General features: G+C 41.3%; 2 protein-coding genes across 17 annotated transcripts in view; one reads left to right on the top strand and one right to left on the bottom strand.

The window, feature by feature from the left end:
* Nmnat2 (nicotinamide nucleotide adenylyltransferase 2) overlaps nucleotides 1-7,998 on the bottom strand; it is a 173,236-nt gene extending 165,238 nt beyond the window's left edge. For 2 of the 4 annotated variants that reach the window (XM_090340284.1, XM_090340283.1), the window contains exons 1-2: nucleotides 7,372-7,998; nucleotides 1,029-1,096 (exon numbers count right to left, since the gene is read on the bottom strand). The gene's annotated coding sequence lies outside the window, so the exon portion shown is untranslated. The remainder of the gene's footprint in view (nucleotides 1-1,028; nucleotides 1,097-7,371) is intronic. The other 2 variants (XM_090340287.1, XM_090340285.1) reach the window with 1 other exon arrangement.
* Nucleotides 7,999-8,696: 698 nt separating this feature from the next.
* The window catches only part of Smg7 (SMG7 nonsense mediated mRNA decay factor), a 70,426-nt gene continuing 52,574 nt past the window's right edge, over nucleotides 8,697-26,548 (top strand). For 6 of the 13 annotated variants that reach the window (XM_090340277.1, XM_090340275.1, XM_090340272.1 and 3 more), the window contains exons 1-2: nucleotides 8,697-8,967; nucleotides 22,739-22,877. In XM_090340277.1, coding sequence (XP_090196403.1) covers nucleotides 22,774-22,877 — 104 coding nt within the window. In that variant the 5' untranslated portion in view covers nucleotides 8,697-8,967; nucleotides 22,739-22,773. Of the gene's footprint in view, nucleotides 8,968-9,224; nucleotides 9,286-9,519; nucleotides 9,770-13,163; nucleotides 13,285-22,738; nucleotides 22,878-26,548 lie in introns of those variants that run through there. The other 7 variants (XM_090340278.1, XM_090340279.1, XM_090340280.1 and 4 more) reach the window with 7 other exon arrangements.

The following is a 26,548-nucleotide window of genomic DNA, read 5'->3' as shown; positions in this document are numbered from 1 at the left end:
AAAGCTAACTGCATTCATCTAATTCCAATTAGAAAACCTAAAAGTAAATAGAAGTAATTTGGATGTCAAAGACACTTTTACTCTAAAGTCTGAAAATCTGTTCTATGATACTTTATATGGGCGGGGTTTTTTTTGTTTTTTTGTTTTTTGCATTTTTTATTGTAATTAGTAAAAGGGCCTGAGCACTGTCCACTGTCCTTGGACTTTCTCAAGGCTAGAGCTTTAGCACTTGAGCCTCAGCACCACTTTTGGCTTTTTCCTATGTATGTGATACCGAGGAATCAAATCTGGGTCTTCGTGCATGCTAGACAAGCACCCTACCCACTAGGCTAAACTCCCGGCCCCATATGTGTCTTTACTCAGTTCCTAAACTTGGCTTAGTTAAAAATTTCAAGCTGGGTGGCTCATGTGCCAATAATCCTAGCTACTCAGGAGGCACAGACCTGTGGATCACAGTTCAAAGCAATTCCATCCCTGGCAGGAAAGCCCATGAGATTCTTATCTCTGATTAACCAGCAAAAGCTAGAGTAGATATGTAGCTCGTTATGGAGCTTCAGCCTTGAGTAAAAAAAAAAAAAGCTAAGCAAGAATGTGAGGTTCTGAATTAAACCCTGTACCTGTTCAAAAAAAAACCCTTTCATTTCATATTGTTTATAGTAGCAAATTCCCATTGCCCAGATTGGTTGAAGGCCCCAAAAGTTGTTAAAATTGTTCTCTGATTGTGTAAGAATTACTTCTAGAAGACATTCTTCAATAAGGTAGTTGGGAATTTTAAGCATATACTTGATAGTTATGGTCCATATTTCTATTCACTTTTTAAAATGCACTGATTTAATATATATATATATATTGAATACTCTTTATATCTGACACTTTCTAGGGAAATAGGACAATACTGAGTAAGATAAGAATAACATCTTCTCTTACAGAGCTATAGCTGAAGTTAACCAAATACATGAGAATTATTAATATGACCAGGGGCATGAAGACTGGCTTAGCACTAAGGGAACACACAGTAATATACTTACCTAGCTTGATAGGGTCGGGGGAAGTTCTTCTAGAGTTCATATTCAGATTGGAAACATGAGAAAACAGTCTGGAAAGAAAAGTTATCTACATAACTTCTCAGAGCCCAGACTCTGAGAAGAAAAGAATATAGCCAGGCACTTGTGGCTCATAATTGTTATCCTAGCTACACACGAGGTTGAGATCTGAGGATCACAGTTCAAAGCCAGCCCAGGCACGAAAAGTCCTTGAGATTCAACCACTAGAAAACTGGAAGTGGCTCGATAGCTTAAAGTGGTAGAGCAGTAGCCTTGGGCTGAAGAGTTCAGGGACAGGCCCAGGCCCAGAGTTCAAGCCCCACGACTGACAAAAAAAAAAAAAAAAAAAAAAAAAAAGGAAAGAAAAAATAAGAGTTCTGTCAGGTATGGTGACTCATGCCTGTAATCCTAGCTACTCAGGAGGCTAAGATTTGAGGATCTCTGTTCAAAGTCAACCTGGACACTAAAATCCCAGACACTTTTATCTCCATTTAACAACCAGAAAACCAAAAATGGTGCTGCGACTCAAGGGAGGGAGGTAGCCCTGGGCTGAAGAGCTCAGGGACAGTGCCCAGGCCCAGGGGTAGGGTGGTAGCCTTGACCTGAAGAGCTCAGGGACAGTGCCCAGAGTTCAAGCTCCATGACTGCCCCCCACAAAGAAAAATTAAAAATAAAAAAATAAAAAGATTACAGTTCCTAGTCAAAGACCTATGAGAAGTCACTATAGAGTTGTCAGGATGAGGTATTAGGAGAATCAGGAACAATCAGCCAAGGGACAGGATCCCTAAAAGGCTTGGAACTTTACCCCAAGGATAATGGATAGCCGATGGAGACTTGAAGCCATGGAAACATTTTTTTTAAAAAATTTAGAAAGCTTCCTGTGGCTAAAAGGTGAACTATACATACACATTAATTTACTCTTTAATTGCTTTGGAATGTGTTCCTATGTGTTAATCCAAAGATGCCAAAGAATTTTCACAAATCTAGGCCAAATCATCCTAGTTTCTGACATACAACATTTTTCTTAGGAAACAATCTTAGGGCAGTAAAGCAAAGTAGAAAGGTAAAACAAATACTCCTAGAGTGCTTCAAAGCCATAAGCTCATCTCCCAAGCTGGATTGCTTTTCACCTTTATTACATCTTATCCAGAATTACAAATGCAAATAGCAAAGTAACAAGGGCAGAAAAAAGGAGGAAGTTCCTGTCTGAGTGTGCACTTACACCTTGTTTCCCTAGGGCTAGAAGAGATTTATAACAATGAATATCAAAATCACGTTCTTTGTGACTAAAGCAGTATCTACTATGTAGAAATTAAAAGAGACTTGAAAAATCTCCAAGATGATGTTCTTTAGGATGACTGCATACACACACACACACACACACACACACACACACACACACACACACACACAAACAACTTTTCAGCTGCACCCCATTTCCTTCAGAAGTTCTTTTCTCTCAGGGTCTGAAAGTCTGGCCCCTCTTAGAAATGAACTTTGTAGACTTGCTATTTTTTTTTTACCAGTCCTGGGATTTGAATTCAAGGCCTGGGCACTGTCCTTGGTCACATTTTGCTTAGGCTAGGACTCAGCCACTTGAGCCACAGCGCCACTACCCAGGGCTTCCTGCATGCTAGGCCAGCACTCTACTACTAGGCTATGCTCCTGGCCCTTTGCTATGTTCTTTGAGGAAGGCTGCTGATTCTTGACCTAAGAAATCTTGAGTATAAAAGACCAGAGTTTAAATGTCAACTTGTATCTGACTCACTTATTTGAAGAGTCTGAATCACTGACTTGACTGAATGACTTAGTTCTATGGTCTGAGGTGTGGTACTAAAGAACACAAGCCAGCTACACAAACATTGTGTACTAGTGAATGCAACTGTATACTGTGTAATTGCTCATCAAAATAGAAACACATGCCTATAATCCTAGCCACTCATGAGGCTGAGATCTGAGGATCTCAAAGCCAGCCCAGGCACTACAAAGCCTTGAATCTTTATCTCCAATTAATCATTAGAAAATGAGAAGTGGGGCTGTGGCTCAAGGGTAGGATGGTACCCTTGAGCTAAAGAGCTCAGGGACAGCCCCCAGGCCCAGAATTCAAGCCACATGACCCCCCCACACACACAAAAACCACACACACACATTTATTAATGCTTAATTGTGCACGTGATTTAGGAACATTCAGAATATGTAGGCTAAATGTTAAAATAAATTAGTGCTTACTAAGGTTTCATGAAACAAGTAAGATGGAGGCGGTTTGCTATGTATTGTCAGGTTACTGAAACTTTGGGTCTCTTCACAGGAGTGTTACGAAGTAGTTTCTCAGAAAGCTCTTAGTGTAAGGTAGAAAAGTAATCACTGATTGAGCAGCCAGATGGTTATACTAGGATGCTCAGCAGTGAGGAAAAATATTTGAAAAGTTTCAAACCTCTAGAATTTGACTCACAATGTCATAATATTGTATTCTTTCACATTATCAGAGTCATGGATAAAGTAATTTTTTTTTTTGTGGGTCATGGGGATTGAACTCTGGGCCTGGGTGCTGTCCCTGAATTCTTCAGTTCAAAGTACTGCCCTACCTCTAGATCCACAGTGCCATTTCCCCTTTTCCAGTGATTAATTGGAGATAAGAGTCTCACATTTTTTAATGCCTGGGCTAGCTGGTTGAGAACCCAGATCTTCAGATCTCAGCCTCCTGAGTAGTTAGGATTACAGGTGTGAGCCACCCAGCTTGGATAAAGTAATTTACACCACTGTAATATTTAGGAGGCTGGGGTGGGAAGATTATGAGTTTGAGGTCAGCTTGGACCATATAATGACGTCCTGTTTTTAAAAAAAAAATCTGCATTCTAAATGATAAGAGTTGCAATAGCATATGAATTATAATAGATTTGGATGTGTGCTTAGATTTGTGAACATTATGGACAAAGACTATTTACAAATACTTTTATACTGCAGCAATTATACTCACTTTAGTTCAATATAAGAAAACACAGAGGGGCCGGGAGTTTGGCCTAGTGGTTAAAGTGCTTGCCTAGCATGCATGAAGACCAGGGTTTGATTCCTTGGTACCACATACATACAAAAAAGCCGGAAGTGGTGCTGAGGCTCAAGTGGTAGAGCTCTAGCCTTGAGAAAGTCCAAGAACAGTGCTCAGGCCCTGAGCTCAAGCCCAGTACTGGCAAAAAAAAAAGAAAAAAAAAAAAGAAAACACAAAGAAAATAAGCCTTTGTCAAGTGCTGGTGATATATATGAGGCACTCATAAATTCAGTCACAAGTGATCTAACTAAAGTTTACAGGAATCCTGTACTAAGGAATGCCATCAGCAAACTAAGATGGTGAGATTCATTCTGATACCTTACAAATATGTCATTAAATCAACACTCCCCCAAATAAAAACCTCTAAAATCAGTGGAAATGTGACAGCTCCTTTTTTTTTTTTTTGCCAGTCCTGGGTTTGAGCTCAGGGCCTGAGCACTGTCCTTAGGTTCTTTTTCTCAAGGCTAGAGCTCTACCACTTGAGCCTCAGCACCACTTCTGGCTTTTTTCTATGCATATGGTACAGAGGAATCGACCCTGGGTCTTCCCACATGCTAGGCAAGCACTCTACCACTGGGCCAAACTCCCAGCCAGCTTCTTTTTTTTTTTTTTTTTTTTTAAAAAAAGGCATGTCACCCTTACTATTATTTGCACTGGAGCTCACAAAATAAGGTGAGAACAACTTAGCTGGGGGTGGTGACTCATGTAATAGCATAGTTTGAGGTAGACTGCACTAGAGAGGCTTGTTTATGTGGGGCTTACTGTGCAGTGTGAGAAACCATGTTTTCCATTAGTCAAACCAGCAAGGAGTCACTACAACCATGCACTCTAAAATGCAACTTCAGAGTCCCTTGTATGCTACCTTACCTTGCAAGAAAACTTTGAAAGGATTCCAGGGGGGAAAAAAAAATCAAATGAGGTATTTCACGTTTGAGTAAGAAGTTTGTCAACACTAAAGTTGCACAGTTCTAGGAATCTTGAATTTCCTCAGTGGAAATCTATTAAAAAGATGAATTGATTTTTAGGCTTCTTTGCTATTTTGAGCTTTACATCCCTACAGGGGAAAGTTAATGAATCTTTTTGCAGAAAGATACTTGTGTTCAAGAAGTTGATTTGGGGGGCTAATAGTTTGGCCTAGTGATAGAATTCTTGCCTAGCATGCATGAAGACTCGGGTTCAATTCCTCAGTACCACATACATAGGAAAAGCCAGAAGTGGTATTGTGGCTCAAGCAGTACAGCTCTCTAGCCTTGAGAAAGCCCAAGGACAGTACTCAGGCCCTGAGTTCAAGCCCCAGGTCTGGTGCAAAAAAAAAAAAAAGTTGATTTTAATTTGTTGTGATGTGGGTACAGTCTATTGAAGAAATGTACATCATCAGTATGTATATTTTTGAGGATTATTGATTTTGAGTTATTTATAAGATTATTATCAATGTTTTATGATTGTTAAGCTTTGTTATTCTATCTAGCTTATAGGTCTATTATAAAGCTGTTGTATTTTTTGTGTGTGGAGGAGGTCATGGGGCTTGAACTTGGCTTGGGCACTGTCCCTAAGTTCTTCAGCTCAAGGCTTCCTCCCTATTCCTCCCTACCCTTGAGCCTAGCCCCATTTCCCTATTCTAGAGGTTAATTGGAGATAAAGAGTCTCATGTCTCTTAGTGCCTGTACTGTTGGGTCTGGGCGGTGTCCCTGAGCTCTACAGCTACAGGCTACCTCTGTACCCCTCGGCCTTGGCCTTGTCCCTGAGCTCTTCAGGTCAAGGCTACCTCCCTACCCCTGGGCCTAGGCCTTGTCCCTGATCTCTTCAGCTCAAGGCTACAGCCCTACTCATGAGCCAAGCCCCACTTCCCATTCTAGAGGTTAATTGGAAATAGGAGTCTCAGAGCCTATTGTGCTGGGGCTGGCTTTCTCCCTTGATCCCCAGATCTCCGCCTCCTAATTATCTAGGATTATAGGTGTGAGGCACCGCACCCTGATAGCTGTTGAATTTTTAATTTCTTAGGATAGTGCTGCTTTTTTAAAATAGAGATTTCTGATCTCATTCATGTTTCTATTTTGTTCATACATCACTGCATCCACATCTAAAGACTCTACTAGCCGTGAGTTAAAAGACCTTATCTTTTCCATTGTGGTATCCATAGTCACCTGGACAGTGCCTGCAGTACATTATGTGCTCACTAAATGACAAAATCAACAATCAAACCATAATAAAAAGTTTAATCTTTCTGGTTCAATTTTGTTTCTAAAATGAGAAGACAGTAATATCTTCATGGACTTCATACCAGGAGTGTGATGATTACTGTTTACTGGAGACTTGTGTCCTACATATAAAAGGTTATGATGATAAGGGGATAATTACTTATGTAATGTAAATGTCTCATTCTGGTTAAAGTCTTTAAATATGACTAACGCATTTCAGAAAAGAAATGTACGATATTTGAGATAGCATAGATAGTAGAAATCTCTATCCTTTGGCTCTTGGGGTTGAAGAGCAGCATGCTACACTGGAGATGTGAACAATGTCTCACTAGGTGGCTCTCTTTCCCGGGAGTGGGTATTGACTGGGTGTGGGTGGAAGGTAAGGGGCGTGGCACAGCCGTAATCTCTGCGTCATACTGGGTGCTTGCTGGCTGTGCTGTGGTGAGGGGGGCATAGTTCACTTTCTATTTCGTTAATGACAATCTGTCCTTGAGACTGGTTTCAAAGTGGGCTGTACTTTCATTTCCTCCAAACTTACATGGTACATGATGTTCCAAATAAACATGGGTTGGGTTTTATAATAAGTGCTGGCTTGGGAAGACAGGAGCTAGGTACTCAAAAATCAATGAGCCTGTCGGAATCCTGATTTTAACTCCCCAGATAGGGGTTGTATTCCTGGAGGATTTTAAATCTTTCGAAAGTGTTTTGGAGATAGCCGCCTATGGTCACAATATGAACTGAAAACGTTAAATTGTCAAGTAATTCATGCCCTTAGAATGATTCCCAACTATTTCTCAGGCTCCATATTATTGCCCTTCCTCTACATTTTAGCACCAAACCTGACAAACTACATCGACATGTTAAAGATGGAATAATTTTCCTAAGAAGAGTCCTTACACTGATCATTGCATCATGAATACTTAGGCTCTTTTGTATTAGATGATTTCTGCTCTAACACCCCCTCCACAATATAGGGTGTAGACTGTAAAACCCAGCGAGGAGGAAGGGTGGGGAGGGGCGGTGGGCCATCAATCTTCAATGGTCAGCCGGCCTTGGGGCGAGGTGTGTGGGGGAGGGAGGTTACCTCTGGGAGGGAGGGCAGTAGTCCGCCTCTTTACTGGTTCTCGACTCCAAACGCTTGTAACCGTTCCGGGTGGTGTTTCACCCTAACCTCACCCGGGTCTCCCCCCGCCCCCCAGCAGGCCGGTGGAGGACGGTGCCTGTGTGTTGGGGAGATTTTGGGAAGGGGTCCGCTAGGTCGGTGAGGCTGGCTATCTTTCGGTGTTCGTGTGCCCTTCTCCTCCCTCAAGGGACCCCCGTTCTGGCTGTGGGATCCTGCCCTGCCCTGCCGCCCGCGCCGCGGGGGGGGGGCGGGGAGGGGGCGGTGAAGCCCTGGGCCCTTCCTCGCCGCCGCCTAGCCAAGTGCAACATCGCCTCGCCCGCCCCAGCCTAGCAGCCTTGCGTCTTGGCAGGCCGGCCTCATCTCCACGCGCTGACTCCTGGAGGAAACGCTGGAGGTGGTTCCCGCCCGCGGGCCGGTGGACGCGCTCCTGGGGAAAGCCGCTGGGGTCTCCCGGCCCGCAGCTGTGGGAGGGGAGGCGGAGGACAGGGACTCCTCTGCCAGGGAGAACAACTGCGATCCCCTGCCCGGGGAATGCCTTTAGATGGAGGGGGAAGGCAAAAGAAAAGGGGGGCGGGGAGCGATGGAGGACTCCTGGGCGTTTTCCCGGGAATCCATTCGCCGAGGGGAGGGTCACCCCGTCCACACACAGCGGTTACTATGACAATACAACCACAGCCTCCAGTTTCCATGGCAGCCGCTTATCCAATCCCGCTGCTCTCCTTTCTCTTCCTCCCCGGGGCTCCTCCCAATCCCCCTCCACCCGTCTCCCCGCGCGCAGGGGCGGGACCGCGGAGTAAGAGGCTGGGCCTCCGTGCACTCCGAAGCGCGCGCGCGAGCGAAGACCGGAGTCACAGAGACTGGCGGGCGGAACTGTAAAAGGAAGGGGCGGAGTTTCCGGTGGGAAAGAGAGGAGGGGTGGAAAGCGGAAGAGGGAACTCGGGTGGAGTGGAAAGACCGGGGAAGACTTTGAGTGTAACTCCCCGTTGATTTGGGCTCGATGTTCCTGGTGAGGCTGGGGTTGCCCCCTGGCGCGGGAGAGGGCCGGGTCGTCAAGAAGTCGCCAGGTGCCGTCCGCGGGTTCCTCAGCGGCAGCGGCAGGCTCCTCAGAAGCCGCGGAGGCGCCGGGAAGCTTGCTGATCCCAAGAGGGAGCGGTACCGAGAGGCGGAAGCCACCCAGAGGGAGCAGCGCCGCTGAAATCTCGCGAGAGCGAACTCCTACTTCCTTCCTCTACTTCTCCCTCCTCCTTCCCCGCCCCCTTCCCTTCTCCCGCCTCCTTCTTCTCCTCCTCCTCCTCCTCCTCCTCCCGGGTCGGAGTGTCCCCGCGCCCCACGGGCCGGAGCCGCAGGAGAGCAGCTTCCCCGCTCCCTCCCCTACGCCTCACGCACCGGCCCCCCGCCCCCCGCCGAGCGAGGAGGAGCCGGAGGAAAGGAAGATGGCGGCGGCCGCCAGCACCCGCGGGGCCGCGGGGCCGCTCCGAGGAGCCTGAGAGACCCACGGAGGCTTCGCGGGAAGACGCGGCGGCGGAGGATGAGCCTGCAGAGCGCGCAGTACCTCCGGTGAGTACAGGGGCCTACCCGGAACGTGGTGGGGGACGACCGGAGGGAGGGCGGGGGCACGGGGCGCCTGCCGCCGGGGCGGTGCGTCCCGGGGTGGGGTGGGGGTGGTGGCGGCGGCGTCCTCTCCTTCCCGGGCGGGCGGGCACATGGCTGCCCCGCGGCCTGGCCCCCTCCGGCGGGGCCCGAGCTCCGGCGCCGCCGCTCGTCCCGGTGCGCGGTGGGAGGTGTGGGGGGGGGGAGCGTGTGAAGGTGTGTGCGCGCGCGTCGGGGTCGCCGGCTCTCCGGCGGGCCCCGGGCAGGAAAAACCCCCGAGAGGAGGTGGGTGTGGAGGAGTTGGATCTCGGCGGCCCGGGGTTGGCTGGAGCGAAGCGTTGTGAATGGAAGTGGGCACACCTGAGGTGTGGAGCGGAGGCAAGGGAGGGGGAGACCCCGGGAAACCGAAGCTGCTGCTGCTGCTGCTTTCGCAGGTCGGGAGCCCGAAGGAAGCCCGAAGGAATATTGTGATCTGTAGTTAGTTGGCGGGGTAGGAGAGAGCTTGTAGAGGGATGAGGAAAGGTGGATTGGTTCAATGAACAGGATTGTATTCCCCGGCAGAAACTGGGTTAGAAACCGTGTGGTTGGAAGATACCATTGTGAGAGTGGTGTAAGGAACTTGTATGTCAGAGACAGAGTGACGCATGCATGCATGGTACTGTGCGTGTATGTGAGACGTGTGTGATGGCCCAGGAAGGGCAGCGACTGATGCACATTTCAGGAAGAGGATGCAGATACACTGGTGTTGAGAGCATATAGAACAGAAAAGGTACTAGCCACAATGGTTTTGTAGATGCTGAACAAGAGCTGGGAGGTTAAAGTAAAAGGGTCAAAAGTCTTGTCGGGAGAGGAAAGAAAAAAACCAAAACAAGCCTAAGATTGAGGAATTGCTACTGCTTACAAAAAGAGAAGACCTTAAAATTGGTCCTTTTTGTCTTTTAGGAGCAGAACTAAGAAAGGCAGGCCACATGGGAAGATGGTTTTATAAAGGTTCTATACCTTGCAGAGGAGGGACTAGAAGTCTTCAAAAGTCACTTAAGCTGTTTAGTGAATTGAAAGTATGTTGAGTGGACACTGAGAAACAAGGAAATGGATATAATTCTGTGATACATTGGGTAGCTTTCAGTCTTTGAAAGTAGCAGTTGCTTATTAAGAATACCTGGACGTCTTGAGTTTTAATATAACACATATGTCGGAAGACTATAAAACAGTTGGAATTATAACCTATGTATCGAGGCCTTTCCCCCCACCTTCAGTGCCCTTTATTGTTTAGTATTTCAGATAATCTTGAAAAATACAGTTAGAGCAGAGATCAATGGTAGATGTTGTAGAAGGACTTGGAACCTACCAGGACAGACCTTAACCTGAAGAAATTTGTGTGGGGTGGGTAAATTTGCTTATCATGAAAGGTTTTAGTTTCACTGTCAAATGTCAATGCTAGCACCAGTAGTTATATGAGTTTGGGGTTGGCAGTTGTTGATCTTCAGATCGTACCTTTCTAGGCTCTCTTGGCATTAAGGGTTTGTGTAGAGGGGGCGGGCATAGGTGGGAAAATTTGTAACAGCAGCATAGAGTAATAGGAAAGATACTGCAATAGATACCAACAGTGTGAATCCAATCTCGGGGTAACCTTAACAATTAGAGGGAATCAGGAAAACGTCTCTTTGGTCGTGGTTCATCCACACATTCATGATTCATCAGTTTTGTTGATCACCTGTATAAGAAAGTCTTGTACCAAATGCTAAGAATAGGAAGTGAGAACTCTGCCGCAGTCTTAGTAGATCTTACAGCTTTAAGAAGAAAATAGCACTTAAAATTTAATATAATCCCTTGTCCAAAAAGAATCTTTACCTGACCCCTTTGTACATCACATTTTATTTATTATTTACCAGACCTGAGCCCAAGGCTTCAACTGAGGGCCTGGGCACTGTTCTTTGGGCTTTCCCAAGGCTTTGTGTTCGTCAACAGCACCGACCTTTTCTGTGAATGTGGTACCAAGGAATCAAACCCAGGGCTTCATGCACTCTACCACTAGGCCACACTACCAGGCCACATCACCTTTATAAGAACAACTTAAAAAACCAACAGTGGAGGAAATGATGGAGCTGTTCCCAAAGAGAGATAACAAGCCTATCAAGGAGATCCAGCAATGCGGTTTAGATGGCAATGCTCATGCTATCCTTTTACCTTTTTGTGCTGTGAATGTAAGTGATGCCTGTACCGACTGGTATTGTTAACAACTCATGGCATTAATGTAATACAGTGATGCTCTCAGAAAATAAAGAGAGCTGATAGGAAATAAAAAAATTTAACATTATTGATATTCTGACAGATGTGAATTAAAGATATTCCAAGGAAGGAAATGAAAGATAGATGTTGGAGTCAAGGATATGATATTTAGATAAAAATGTAGGACGATATACCTGGAGAACCTTGAGTTGTACCAATCAGGTTTGACCCCTTTCTTTTACAGATTAGGAAAGTAGGCTCAGTAAAGTTTAAAATGTTAAGTATTCTGTAGTTAGTATACAGAAAGTAACCCAAATGTTGGCCTTCTAACTTTGGGGTCGACTGCACTGTGGTATTTGTGTCTGACTGTTTTTTCCACAAATGTGTGTTGAGAGCTGTTTTGATATTCTAGGTGAGTAGGTGAATATGAGAGGGCTTATTCTGTTAGACATGGTCAATAAGCAAGGAAGATAAATATATAAATAAGATGGTTAGGAGAAGCTAGTTTGATAATATGGCCACATTTAAGAGGGTCTTAGGCATGGGGAAGGCAATAGTTCGAGGTGATTTAGTAGAAAGGAAAATTGCTCTTCGCTTTATAATAGTGAACTTATAGGGCCTGAAAAAAAGGTATTGGCAGTCAGACTAGAAAGGTGGGATGACAAACAGGTTGTAAAAATAGTAGTATTGGGCCAGAAATGTGGCCTAGTTTTAGAGTACTTACCTAGCATACATCAAGCCCTGGGTTCAATTCCTGGTGCCACATACACAGAAAAGGTCAGAAGTGGTGCTGTGCATCAAGTGGCAGAGCACTAGCCTAGCCTTGAACAAAAACATGCTCAAGGACAGTGCTCATGCCTTGAATTCAAGCACCAAGATTCCCCCCCCACCCCCCCAAAAAAATGTACTTTCAATAAGAAGGAGGCTTCCTGCTAGTGTATCTTCTGTTTTGTAAATCAGCATTGTCGGGAAGGCTAATTACCTTAGGCTAGGGTAACAAAGATAGGTAGCTTGAGATGAATTTAGTTTTTGATGAAAAAGAACTAGAGTGAACACACGTTTAACTTGCATGTTTCTGGCTGAAATTGATACTGGGTCTGGAATCTTAAGGTTTCTGGGAGCCAGTCTTAATCTGTTGTGGGTCTGTTCTAAGTAAATAAGTCTGGTAAAAGTCTGGAAGTGAAGGAGTGTCTGGAGGTAAGTGGGATAATGAGCAATAAAGGCTTGCACCAGCCTCAATTTCCCTCCTTCCCCTAAAGATAATTGTTCTATGTAAAGGCTGATATTGGGAGATTGAAGGTTTTCAAATAAGTATTATCATGCCTTATTTTTTTTTTAATAGAACTGTTGGGTTTTGCAGAATCTTAGAGAGGCTGCCAAGTGTTGAGAGTTTAACAGTTATTCTCTGTGACCTTGACTTTAGGAGGAGTTATATTGTCTTGTCAGTGGTTGAAGACTATGGACAGTTTTTAAATTGTGTAATTGTGGATCTTCTCTCAAATAGTGAAAATTAGTTTTCGGTGCTGAATTTTATTTTCTTAGAATAAATGAGCCTAGGGTGTTTGACATTGAACTAGCATGCTAGTAGGAAATGAAAGAACAAGATGATGATTTCAAAAGGGTAAGAAATAAGGATGTGAAGTAAGAGGCATCAGTAAGACCAAGAAAGAAGGAATTGAACATCAAGAGGACTGAATTAGTCTTAACTTATAGAACTAGAACAGAGATCAGAGGGAAAAAAAACTATAGGAAAGGACTGAAGAAGAAAAGATGACATAGTGACAGAAAGGAAAAAAAAATTTTGTAGCAGACTACTAATGTAATGAATAAGTTGAAAATACTTAACATTTTATAAAAATGTTATGATTTTATATATGAAAATTTCAGCCTGAATCGTCTTGAAAATGTATTGACCCAACTAAATTGAAGGAAAAATTTGGTATTTTTCTCTTGATTTATTACAGTATAAAATATTAAAAATAGCAACAAAACAACCTTTGACAGCTCCCTTGGGGGAGGAAGTAAAGTAAGGATAAGCCATAGATGACATAAGAGGTGAGCTATATGCTATAAAAGAATGACATATTTGAAAAAAATTGAAGAATGGGAGTTGACATACCAAAGATGAAAAAATAGGGGAGGGAAATATTAAACAATTAGATGATGAAGACATCATCAAAGTTGTTTTGGAAGATGAGAAAAAATAATCATAGCCATAGGGAATACCATCAGACAGGTCAAATCTTGTTATAAAAGATGGCACAGGTGCCACTGCTGCTGTTATGAGACTTGCTGTTCATTCTCTGTACTCCTCCAACTTTGCTTCACTATTTCTGTCTTTAATTTGTTCCTCTGCTATGTGTGTCTCACAGAGAATCACACCAAGTGATCCCTGCTGTTAGGACTCCTTTACATGAAAGATCCTCAAGTTGTTTAGTCCCTAAATGACACACATATAGTGAAAAGGCATTCCAAAAGCACACTTCTTTATCAGAAATTTACCAGAGATAGAAATAATACAGTACTTACAATTGTTTTCCAAGACAGCAGAAAAATGGATGTCATATGAAAAAGAATGAAGATGTATAAGATAATGTGTCTGTGTTAATCTGTAGTGAGACTGGATAAAGTAGATAGCATGGTAGCCTTATCATAGCCTGTAAAGAAGAACAAGGAGAATAAGAATAGTTAAATACTGGGACTGATATTATGATCTTTTTCAAGCTAAAAAGTCCTATATTACTGATTTTAATCCATGTAGTCCTTAAAGTCATTTTCTCTTTGTCCCACCATGCTGTAAAGTAAATAGCTTTGATTCCAGAAAATTAATCAAACATGGCTTATTGACCAAACATGATAAAATTATTTTGAAATAAATGAATGTTCCTTAAATGCTTTAACTTGTGTGGATAGAGATTGGCTAAATTATTTTAGCAGTTAATTTTTGCTTCCCTTGTGGTTTCAGTTAGATTTCCTCTGTGTGTGTGTGTGTGTGTGTGTGTGTGTGTGTGTGTGTGTGTGTGTGTGTGTGTGTGTGTGTGTGTGTGTGTGTGTGTGTGTGTGTGTGTGTGTGTGTGTGTGTCTCGTTGTGAGGCTTGAATTCTGGGCCTGGATGCTGTCCTGAGCTCTTTAGCTCAAGGCTACAGTGCCACGTCTGGCTTTCTGGTGGTTAATTGGAGATAAGAATCTCACGGACTGGTTTCAAACCATGATCCTCAGATCTCAGCCTCCTGAGTAATTAAGATTACAGGTGTGAGCCACTGGCGCTCAGCCTTCCTGTCTTAATTTATGTTTTATTTCTTTGCTTTCTAACAGCTGCTGTTATTTACCTTCATGATAGAAGAAGTGATTGCTGAGGGTATATGTGCGTGTGTGTGTGTGTGTGTGTGTATACACACATATGTGTATGTATGTGTGTGTGTATATATACATATATATGTGTGTATATATATATATGTATGTGTGTATATATATATATATATATATATGACATAATAAGAGCTGGACCCACCAGTATAGCAAGTTTCTCCTGAGGAACTTCTTTTAGGGTGGAGAGTGCTTCAGACTTTAGGAAATTACTTTTTCCCCCCTTAATATATTGGAGTAAAATTATTTGCAGTCACCAGAGACTTTCAGGTTGTTACTACTACCTGTGCACATACAGGTATTTGAAAGTTCATCAGGCTAGTATAGCTGATTTTCTTGTTCAGAAAATAAATTGTTAAGTAGATACCTTATAGATGGTGAATTGTTCACCTGTATATCTGTGAATCAGTATGTTGGCAGATGGTCACCACACATTGCCATTTGAATTTTGCAATCAAGCTATATTTAAATTTAGTCACTGTTTTGCTTGTGAAGATTTATCCATGGTTTAGGTGATTGTAACTAAGAAGCACTATAATCAGGAAGATGCAGGGATAGAGTTTTGGCAAATGCATCACATGGTAAGTGAGATTGTAACTGATTCCTTTCTTAGCATGTAATTGGAGCTGCTTAAGAAGGTTGTTTTTACTCTACCTTAGACCCAATTTTTAGTCAGCGGAAAAAGGAAGGGACTCTTATTGTTTAAAACTTATTGTTTAAAAAAGAATAAGGAGGGCTGGGTGTTTGGCCTAGTGGTAGAGTGCTTGCCTAGCATGCACGAAGACCCGGGTTTGATTCCTTGGTACCACATACATAGAAAAAAGCCAGAAGTGGTGCTGAGGCTCAAGTGGTAGAGATCTAGCCTTGAGAAAGTCCAAGGGCAGTGCTCAGGCCCTGAGCTCAAGCCCAGGACTGGCAAAAAACAAATAAATAAATAAAAGTAAAAAAGAATAAGGAATCTCAGGTAGGATATTACTGTTATTGATATTATTATTGTTTCCTTTAGAACATAAAAATTCTTGGCAGTTACTGACATAATGGGCTGTGTGGTTTGTTATTGTGATGTGTAGGGAAGGGCCTGCCATTCATTCTAGGATGCAAGCATCCATCCTGTCCTTGTATTCATTAGATGCCAGTATCCTTTGTTTCCACTGGTGACAACCAAAAATATTTCCATACATTGTCAGATCCTGGAGGCATAAGTTGAGAACCATTGCCTTAGGAGGTTATATCTGCATCACTGTGACAACCTGAAATAACCTCCTTAGAGAGAAAGGGTTGCTTTTGGCCCCCGATTTTGGAGGTTTCAGCTCAGATTCTTGCTTGAAGGAGCTCATCATGGTAAAGAGTGTACAATGAGCGAAGCAAACTGCTTACCTCAGTGTGGCTGAGAAACAGGGAGCAAATAACCTGTGTCCTATAATCTCCTTTGAGGGCATGCCTGCCCCCAGTAACCTCAAGCCTCCTAGGGGGTCCTATATCTCAAAGGTTTTACAGTCTTCTGATAGTGCCACTCTAGGGACCAGTCCTTTACATGGACCTTTAGAGCAAGATACAGGTCTAAACTATAGTATATAGTATGTGTCAATTTTTATTAATTTGTCCTCTAAGCCACAAATTATTGCCTAAGCTTTGCTTCATTTTAAGTGGTAACAGGCTAATTATTATGTTCATACTTTACCCACAAACACTTGTTCATATTTTAGTTTTTTTAAGTCTGAGATTTATTTTGTTGGTAATTACTGAATACTTATGCACTGAGCATAGTCATAAGAATAAGGCAGATTGAAAGATACTGAAGAGAAAGACTGTAAGTACCTTCTAGCTGGTGAGGTGAAGATGCTGTGAAAGAAGAGCCAAAGATAGTATAAATGTTATGATAGTATTTACCCAACATAGGTGGACATTTTAAAAGTAGATATTTGGACAAATTGATATTTTGAGCAGGAAGGTCATCTCATGGCTCTTTCATTCCAAGTAGATAAAAACATTATTCACTTTCACTTACTATATGATAGCATCCTGATTAGGCCTCTTAAGTTTTGGGGGGTGTTTTTTTGTTGTTGTTGTTTTTTAAGGCAGACAGGCTTAAAGAGGAGAAATAGAGATATAGAAGCAGCAATTCAGAAGATTTGATGACTACATAAGCCTCAAAGAGAAAAGCAGTCATGGTTGAAGCCATCCAAAGGCTAAGACAGGAAAGAGCATGAGATTCTTTATCTCCAGTCAACTACCCCAAAAGCCAGAAATGGAACTGTGGCTCCAGTGATGAGCAGTGCTGAAAGCCCAACTGACCTTATTTTAAGAGGATGGGGAGAGAGGTTTTTTGGGGTTTTTTTTGGCCAGTCCTGGGCTTGAGCTCAGGGCCTGAGCACTATCCTTGGACTTTCTTAAGGCTAGAAGCTCTACCACTTGAGCCTCAGCACCATTTCTGGCTTTTTTCTATGTATGTGGTACTGAGGAATTGAATCCGGGTCTTCGTGCACTCTACCACTAGACCAGATTCCTGGCCCCATTAAGAAGGTTTTTGAACATAGAGACCTTGTGCTTACTAGACAGTCTAGCACAAGCTAAGCCTTCAGCCCTAAAACCCTTGCTTCTTGAAATGAAGTAAAGGCCTGGGCTTACGTGAAGTCTGTTTGGATTTCACTTGGATCTGCCATAAAATAAAATACGAGGAGCCAGGAGTTTCGCCTAGTGGTAGAGTGCTTGCGTAGCATGTACGAAGACCCAGGTTCGATTCCTTGGTACCACATACATAGAAAAAAGCCAGAAGTGGTGCTGAGGCTCAGGTGGTAGAGCTCTAGCTTTGAGAAAGTCCAAGGACAGTGCTCAGGCCCTGAGCTCAAGCCCAGGACTGGCTAAATAAATAAATAAATACTGCACATATATATATTATTGTCAGGATGGTGTACAAAGGGGTTACAGTTACATATGTAAGGTAGTGAGTACATTTTTTTTCTTGAACATTGTTACCTCCACCCATGTTTTTCTCCCACTCCTCCCCTCTGCTTTTTAGGTTTTTTTTGTTGTCACAGTTTTGCTGACCCCATCCCCTTCTGTGCTGTGGTTATGCATGCTTGACAACCATTTTATTACTGAGAGGCAGCCTAGGCCACTGTGATGAGTCTTCATGGTATCTGGATTCTGTGAGAAGTTGGTGCCAAATGTTTATTATTAAGTAATTAATATCATCAGTCCATTTCCTGAAACTCTGTTTGTAAACCATAGAAGTCAACTCCTTTTTCTCTTCTCCTTTCCAAAGGCATAGTGTTTCCTGGCTGTATTGGTCAAATGTAGTATATTACAGCATGTTTTGCTGTTAACTGCTATTTAGACAAGTTATAAGCTATTAGGGTTTAAATTAGATAATCACCTAGCCAAAATTTCTGAGATACTATGTACCTACCTGGAAGATGATATGCAAAGAAGAAAATTAAAGACTGCATATTGGGAAATTTTCTTACTAGTGATGAATAAAAATAAAAAGCATAGTGTTAAAAAAAAAACACAAAACAACAAAACACCACAGGATAAGTTCGGGTATTTGTGAAAGTTAGCATGTGACCAGTATATAGTTTGTGTCAGTACTGGGGCTTGACCTCGGCCTGACCACTGTCATTAGTCTTTTTCCTGAAGGCTCGTACTCTGCCACTTCAGCCACACCATCACTCCTGGCTTTTCTGTGTATATGGTACTGAGGAATTGAACCCAGGTCTTTGTGCATGCTAGGCCAGCACTTGACCACTAAGCCACATTCCTAAGCCTGTTTATATTTTCTCATGCTTTTCCTTGCTCCTTTGATTACTTTTTTTTCCTTTTTTTTTTTTTTGGCTAGTTCCAGAGCTTGAACTCTGGGCCTGAATGCTGTCTTTGAGCTTTGGTGCTCAAGGCTAGCTAGGGCTCTACTACTTGAGCCACAGTGCCATTTCTGGCTTTTTTTGTTAGTTAATTGGAAATAAATGCTCCACTTAACATATCTAACCTATCAAGCATGGTTAAGATGTTTTGGTAGGTTAGGTAGCTTTAATGTATTTTCAGTTTACAGTATTTTTAGTTTTCAGTGACTTTGTTGGGAAATGGACTCATCATTAACTCAGGGATATCTAACTAGGAGCATCTATCATTGTCTTAAAATACTGTGATTTCTGTGATTACTGTTTCCTGTTCCTTGAGCTTCTGTCACTCTTATTCCCATAGCTCTACCTTCTCAAATTGCCACATAGCAGAAAGGTCTTTTCAAAAAAGATTGGCTTCTTTTATTTAGTATTTGATATTTAAAAATTCATCCGTGTGTGTGTGTGTGTGTGTGTGTGTGTGTGTGTGTGTGTGTGTAAGACGGGGGCAGGGGGAGGGTCGGTTGGACATGTGGCTTGAACTCTGAGCCTGGGCGCTGTCCCTGAGCTCTTCAGCTCAAAGCTACTACCCTATCCCTTTGAGCCACAGTGCCATTTCCTTATCTATGTCTTTTTATGGCTTGATAGTTTGTGGGTTCTTTTTTTCTTTTAAGCTCTGAATATTGCTGGATATATCACAGATTAATCACCTATTGAAGGACATCTTGGTTGCTTTGAAGTTTAGACAAATAGGAATAAAAGTGTGGTCTGCTGGTATTTGTATGAATAAATTTTTATTTTGTTTGTATCATGTAACTAATTTAGTAAGAAACTGCAAGATTGTCATGGATTGTACTATTGATATTTTACCAACCATAAATGATATTCAACAGCATTTGGTTGTCAGTTTTTTGGATTTGGGACATTGTAATAGCATAGAACTGATTCTCATATTTGTTTCAACTATAGTCTCCTGGCAACATTTGATCATCTGCTACTTTGGCTTTTTTTTTTTTTTTTTTTTTTTTGCCAGTCCTGGGGCTTGAACTAAGGGCCTGGGCACTATCCTTGAGCTTTTTTAAGGCTAGCACTCTTGAGCCATGGCACCACTTCCATTTTCTGCGAATCAAACCCAGGGCTTCATGCATGCAAGCACTCCCAGCCCTGGCTTATTTTTTAATCTTATTGCTTGATTCCAAGAATTATTTGTATACTTTTGATAAATGTACAAACCCTTACAAAAATATTTAAAATATTTTCTTTCAGTATTTTCATTCTCTTATAACATCTTTGTTTTCTTCCATTAAGGTCTTATACTTTGTCTTGTTCCATTATCCTATATTTCACTTTTCCTTTTGCCAAATAACTCTGAGCTGCTCTTACTTACATTATCAATAGTTTCAATTCTAAGGGCTGTTCTTTCTCATTTTCATATATTTGAAATTCTCTAACCCATTTATATAGTGTAATACCAATTTTATTAAATTGTTTTTTTCTTTTTTTATTGTAAGGGCTTCTTTTTTTTATAGAAGGTGCATGACTTCAAATACATTGATACCCCTTCTCATTTTTTTGTTCCCATTTCCCATTCCCCACCCCCTCCCCTTATCTTGTTTTCCCCCTTCCCTTTCTTATTTTCAAAGAAACAAATCAACATATATGCAATATATTAGATTATAAGGTAAGATACTTTAACAATATGATAATAACCAAGGGACAACAAAAGAGATAAGAAATAACATAGTACATTAAGAACAATAGTCACACATTATATAGCTCTTGTTTCCATATCCTGGAGGTCCTTTCATTTAGCTTCATCCTTCTTTCTGAAGGCAGCATAGAATTCCATTGTGCATAAATACCATATCTTGTTAATCCAATCATCTACTGAGGGGCATCTGGGTTGGTTCCATATCTTTGCTATGGTAAATAGTGCTGCAATGAACATTATTGGGTTAGTGGGTTTAGTATGTCGTTTCTGGATTATTGGGTAAATGCCAAGTAGTGGAATTGCTGGGTCATAGGGGAGCTCTATGTTTAGTCTTTTGAGGAACTGCCATATTGCTTTCCATAGCGGTTGAATGAGTTTACATTCCCACCAACAGTGTAGTTAGTGATCCCTCCTGGCCACATTCCCACCAGCATCTGTTATTAGATTTCTTGATAATGGCCATTCTAACTGGAGTGAGGTGGAATCTCAGAGTTGCTTTGATTTGCATTTTTTTTTATGGTCAGAGATATTTGGCATTTCTTCATGTGTGTAAATTGTTCTGTTTTCTGTTCTATGTAAAACATTTATTTGCTTTAGTGTTTTGAATAGTTTATATTACCTGGGAGATTCATTTCAGGAAAGTACAGGGGTTGCCAACAATGAATTTTTTTTTTTTTTAGTTTGTGGGCCTGAGTTCTTCAGCTCAAGGCTACCATCCTACCCCTTGAGCCTTTTCTGGTAGTTAATTGAAAATAAGAGTCTCTCTGACTTTAGTGCCCAGATGGCTTTGAGCCTCGAATTCTCAGATCTCAGCCTCCTAAGTAGCTAAGATTATAGGCATGAGTCACTGCACCTGGCTTTCTTCTTTCTTTTTTTTTTTTTTTTTTTTTTGGTTAAGAGGTAGTAGAAGCTGAGAAGCTGGGTGGTGGTGGATGGCTCCTGTAATCCTAGCTACTCAGGAAGCTATGTGTGGAAGACTGACTAGGACAATCTTTCATGGAGATGTATATAGACTAATAACTCTTATAATGCTGAGTGTGGTTATAAATATGGACATTAAGATGCACTGACATTACTTGGTCAAGCCAAGTAATGTTGAGTTTTAAAATATCAGAATGGGTTAGCCAGACAAGGAGATGAATGGGAGTATTTTCCAAGTTCTGTGTTAGAGCATGTGTAAAAAAATGGAAGAACAAAATGTCAAGGAACTAAGAGTAATATAGGTCTATTGAATCAGAAAGTGGAAAGTCCAAAGGTACTCAAATGCTATGATGAAGAAATGTGTTTTGTTATGAAGTATTGTATCTCATTTTCTTCCCTCTGCCCCACCCCCCCCAGTGGGTTATGGAACTTGAACTCAGGGCCTGGGCTCTTTGGCTCAAGGCTAGCACTCTACCATTTTGAGCCACAGCACACTTTTGATTTTCTGGTAGGTAGTTAGAGATACACGTCTTATTGAGAGATACATGTCTCATTGAGAGATACATGACCTTCCTGTTTGAGCTGTCTTTGAACCGTGATCCTCAATCCCAGCCTTTAGAGTAGCTAGGATTACAGGAGTGAGCCACCAGTTCCCAACCTCATTCTTTTCCACTGAAGTGCAGCTAAATAAGAAATTGAGTATATGAAGTATATTAGCAAAGTCCACTGCTATGTGTTTGAAATCTCTCTGTTAAAAATTATGAAAAATTGGCTGGGAGTTTGGCCTGGTGGTAGAGTGCTTGTCTAGGATGCACGAAGACCCAGGTTCAATTCCTTGGTACCACCTGCGTAGAAAAAGCTGGAAGTGGTGCTGTGTCTCAGGTGGAAGAGCTCTACTTTCTATTGCATCTTTTGCTGAACTCTTTCTGTTTTATTATCACTCATTCACATGCTCACTCATTTACACAATATCTAGCACATAAAAATGACAGTGATGTTTAACGAGTGGATATAAATCTAAAAACCTGCTGGGTGCCAGTAGTTCACACCTGTAATCTTAGCTACTCAGGAGGCTGAGATCTGAGGATCTTAGTTTGAAGCCAGCCTGGGCAGGAAAGTGTGAGAATCTTACCTCCAGTTAAATACCAAAAGAGCTAGAAGTGGAGCTGTGTCAAGTGTTAAAGTGCTGCCTTGAGCACAAAAGCTCTCACCAGGGCCCAAGCCTTGGGTTCAAGCCCCACGACTGGCACCAAAATAAATCAATAAATCTAAAAACCTAATGTTTTCAGCTGATCTTAAATCTTATGTGTTATTTTTATGACCTGTTATTGTGATTTAATTGCTTTCCAAGTTTTTCTTAGTGTATAAGGAGTCTTCTGAATCTTTCTTTGTTTTATAGGACATTGTCAGAATGTTTGCACAACATTCTTTTCTGCTGGGTAACTTTATCTGTCCTGAAGAGATTATTCAACTTTCATACAGTGAGACAGATTAGGATAATATTTTGAACTAAGACTACAATATATAAAACCATTCTAAAGGATGTTTTTAAAGAAATGTAGAATTAAGCTTTGCCATTCACATTAAATCATTTCAACTAAAATTAAAAGATAATTTGATTCCAGGGGTTCTCTGTGTTTCTAAGTTAACTCATATTTTCCTCCTCTCTATCTAGAATGTCTTAAGCCATTCTACCTTAGGAGAAATTGGATGTTCTTGCAGATAGTCATTGTGGGAGAAAACGTTTCATTTAAGTCCCAGATGAGGACCGAAAACTTGAAATCAGAGGAGCATCTGAAATCAAGTAATATTAGGTAGGATAAAAATTACAAAGGGTTTCTATATGTTTTTTATTCATTTTAGAGTTGTATGTTAAAATTATTCATATTCTGTGGACATTAAAACAAATTAGAGGAGCCGGGAGTTTGGCCTAGAGGTAGAGTGCTTACCTAGCATGCACAAAGACCCTGGTTTGATTCCTTGGTACTGCATACTTAGAAAAAGACGGAAGTGGTGCTGAGGCTCAAGTGGTAGAGCTCTAGCCTTGAGAAAAATCCAAGGACAGTGCCTGTGCCCTGAGCTTAAGCCCAGGACTTGCAAAAAAAAACCCCACCAAGTTAGAGACTCTTGAGGTCTTGATTTTGGCCTGGATTTGGGAGGGATACACTAAAGATTATTTTTATTTCTGTAGCTTTATGAGAACTTCAGGCTAGGTTTCCTTCATCATGAGCATTTATATCTTGGGATCCAAGGATTTTCAAAAAATTTACTAGAGTAAATTTGCATGTCATGTGAGGTCTGTTTGGATACATTGTGACATGTAGTGTATGTTATAGTTTATTTACATATACATTTAATTTATTTGTAAGAATCATCAGCTGTAGGTTCTATATGTCAGCATGAATTCAGTTAAGGCTTTATGAAGTGTGAAGATAATATGCTACAAGGTCCTTTATTGTTAGTAATTCTTGCATTTTATAATGACGGAAATGTGGCTTTTAACTTTGAAGAAGTTGGTAGCTCTAAGGTTGATACTGTGATAGAGACATGCAGCCAAAGTATTTTGGAGCACCTGTTGATTGATTTTTAAGTGCTAGGACTGGAACTACATTGTAGGGCAAAACCCAGGCTCCTTACTGTCTAATTTGTGTTACTTGAGGCTGGTTAGTTAACTTCACATCTCAGTTTCCTTACCAAAATGAATGTCTTGCTATTTACTTGACAAAATAGAGATTTACATTTTTTGCATGTTCTGTGCATTGCTGGAGGTTAGACCCAGGCTTTGGGCCTGCTGGCAGACATGCCCTAAGCACTGTTATATCCCCTGTCACTTTTGTTTGTAGGGGGCTGACTGGGTCTTACTATGTATCTAAGGCTGCCCTTGAACTCGGCATGTGTAACTCAATTTGACTTTCAATTCAAGATTCTGCCTCTTCCTGAATTCTAGGACTACAGGAATGTGCTACTACATCTAGCAGGATTTGAAAATTTTAAAAGAAATGAAAGCATAAGTGATTAAATTTTATTACGAGGCTATTAGTGGGGTTTTTGTTGTTGTTGTTTTGCCTTAAACTCTGGGCCTGAGCACTGTCCTTGGGCTTTTCTCAAGGCTAGAGCTCTACCACTGGAGCCACAGCACCATTTCCAGCTTTTTTCTATGTATGTGGTGCCGAGGAATCGAACCCGGGTCTTCATGCATGCTAGGCAAACACTCTACCACTAGGCCAAATTCCCAGCCCATTTATTAGTGAATTTTTAACAGATTAATCCACTACCAAGTGAATTTAGAGTGATTATCAGAGTATTTCTATAATTTATATAGTGCTTGATGTGTTAACTCAATCCAGTTTTTAGTTGTATTTGTGAAATATATGTAATTAGAACTAAAGTTTACAGAGAAGCAAGAAAGAAAAATACTTAGTCTTTTGTAATCATCCTGTCTTATCTCTTGTTTTATTTTCTATCCATGCTATAAAATGTAATCTTCGTGTAGACAACATAGGATTTTTGACTTTTACCTTGAAGTATTAACCCAATGTGCTTCTTTAAACAGCAGAGAAAAAAATACCCAATTAGCCACTAACAGGATTAGCAATAGTAATTTGATGGTCAGTCATACTACCTCCTTAAGTTCTTTGCAACTTGTTTTATTTCTCATAGCAACTCTCTCATCTTTAAATACCTGCTTAGGTGCCAGAAGCATGGCCTAGTGGTAAGAGTACTTGCCTAGCGTGCACAAAGCTCTGGGTTTGATTCCTCAGTACCACATAGAAAAAGCCAGAAGTGGTGCTGTGGCTCAAGTGGTAGAGCACTAGCCTTGACAGTGCCCAGGTCCTGAGTTTCAGCCTCAGGGCTAAAAAAGAGCCATAGCAACCAAATAAATCCCTGCTTACACATCTCCACTTCCTCAGGTATCCATTTGTACCTATCTGGAAGTGATTTTAGACTTTTCCCCTGGTTTAGTTCCTTCTGTTTAACTTTTGTATATTTCTTGAATCTGAGGTGTTTTTACTTTTCTTACCAGCACATTTTAATATGTGCCTGTCATATGTCTTAATAATCTTTTTATGGAGGGGGGGCTTCAATTTAGGCTCTGTCCCTGAGCATTTTTGCTTTAAGGCTTCCACTTTTTTTTTTTTTTTTTTGATGATGATGATTAATTGGAGATAGGGTCTCAATTCCTTTTCTTACCTGGCCAGCTTCAAATCTTGATCCTTAGATCTAACCTCTTGAGTAACCAGGATTATATGCATGAGCCAATGGCACCTGGGTTATGCATCTTTTTTTTTTTTTTTTTTTTTTTGATCAATCATGGGCTTGAACTCTGGGACTGGGCGAGGCATTGTCTCTGAGCTCTTCAGCTCAAGCCCTAAAGTCCTACCACTTAAGCCACAAAACCATTTCCAGTTTTCTGGTGGTTGGTAATAAGAGTCTCACAGACTTCCTTGCGTAGGTTGGCTTTGAACCAGCTTTTTAGACATCTTTTTAAAGAGCAAATCTACCAGTGTTACACTCTCACTAAAATTTTTGCATTGTTTCCTATTAGAGAATGAATTTTAAACTCTTTAACATACCATGCAGGATTTCTCACAAGTCGCTTTCAATTTTTCAGCTTTATCTGTGGCTTCCTCACATTTTGTGTGCCAATCTGCCTCATACTCAGTGCCTTAACATTTCTTTTTTATTTTTCGGTTTTGTTTATCTTCTTATTTTTGAAATTATCAGATCAGAATTGACCCTTAACAAACTAGAGGCATTGTTCAGAGAATGTAGAGTGTGGAGTGAATGTTGTGTAAAGCACTGAAGTGTCTGGAGATTTGATGAAGTGTAAAGTTTGGTAGGGAGAAAGCAAGTTTGTATTTTTATTAAGATGTACTGAGAAAAGTTCCTTTGGAAGCAAATTTTCCCTAGATTCTCTTTTCTAAATGGGATTCAATATATAGTATAATTTATTGTTCTATGATACTGTGAGAGACTGTGGATGGATGGATGGATTTATGTATAAATGAATATTTCTGTATATGTTTAATTGCATGCTAACAATACGGCATAAATAATTCTAATTCAGTTTTATTTTTATAGTTAAAATCAATGGCTGTTGTTAGTAGCCCAAATTACTCTTTAGAACTCTACAGAAAAAATTTAACAGTAACAAATTAAAATGGTTATACTTCCTTATCCCCAACATATAATATATACTCTAACCTCATCTTCTAAAATAGAAGAGTGATTAGAAATGTTTCCCCATTCTTGTACAAAAGGGGGTCTAGAGTTCCAACTAGGACAGGACATACATACATCTTTCCTCTGTCCTTTCTTCCCTTTCCCCCTCCCCCTTTCTTTCTTGACAATGGTAGGGATTTAGCCTAGGACCTTATACATGATAGGTGAGCACTCTATCCAAAGAACTACCAGCTTTTTGGGGGGTCAATTGTGGGGCTTGAACTCAGGGCCTGATCTCTGTCCTTGAGCTTTTCAGCCCAAG

This window comes from Megascapheus bottae, chromosome 10 (assembly GCF_031878675.1).
Source record: "Megascapheus bottae isolate mThoBot1 chromosome 10, mThoBot2.hap1, whole genome shotgun sequence".
Taxonomy (NCBI): Eukaryota; Metazoa; Chordata; class Mammalia; order Rodentia; family Geomyidae; genus Megascapheus; species Megascapheus bottae.
The sequence above is the reverse complement of the archived record's forward strand: the minus strand, read 5'-3'. Positions and strand labels throughout refer to the sequence as shown.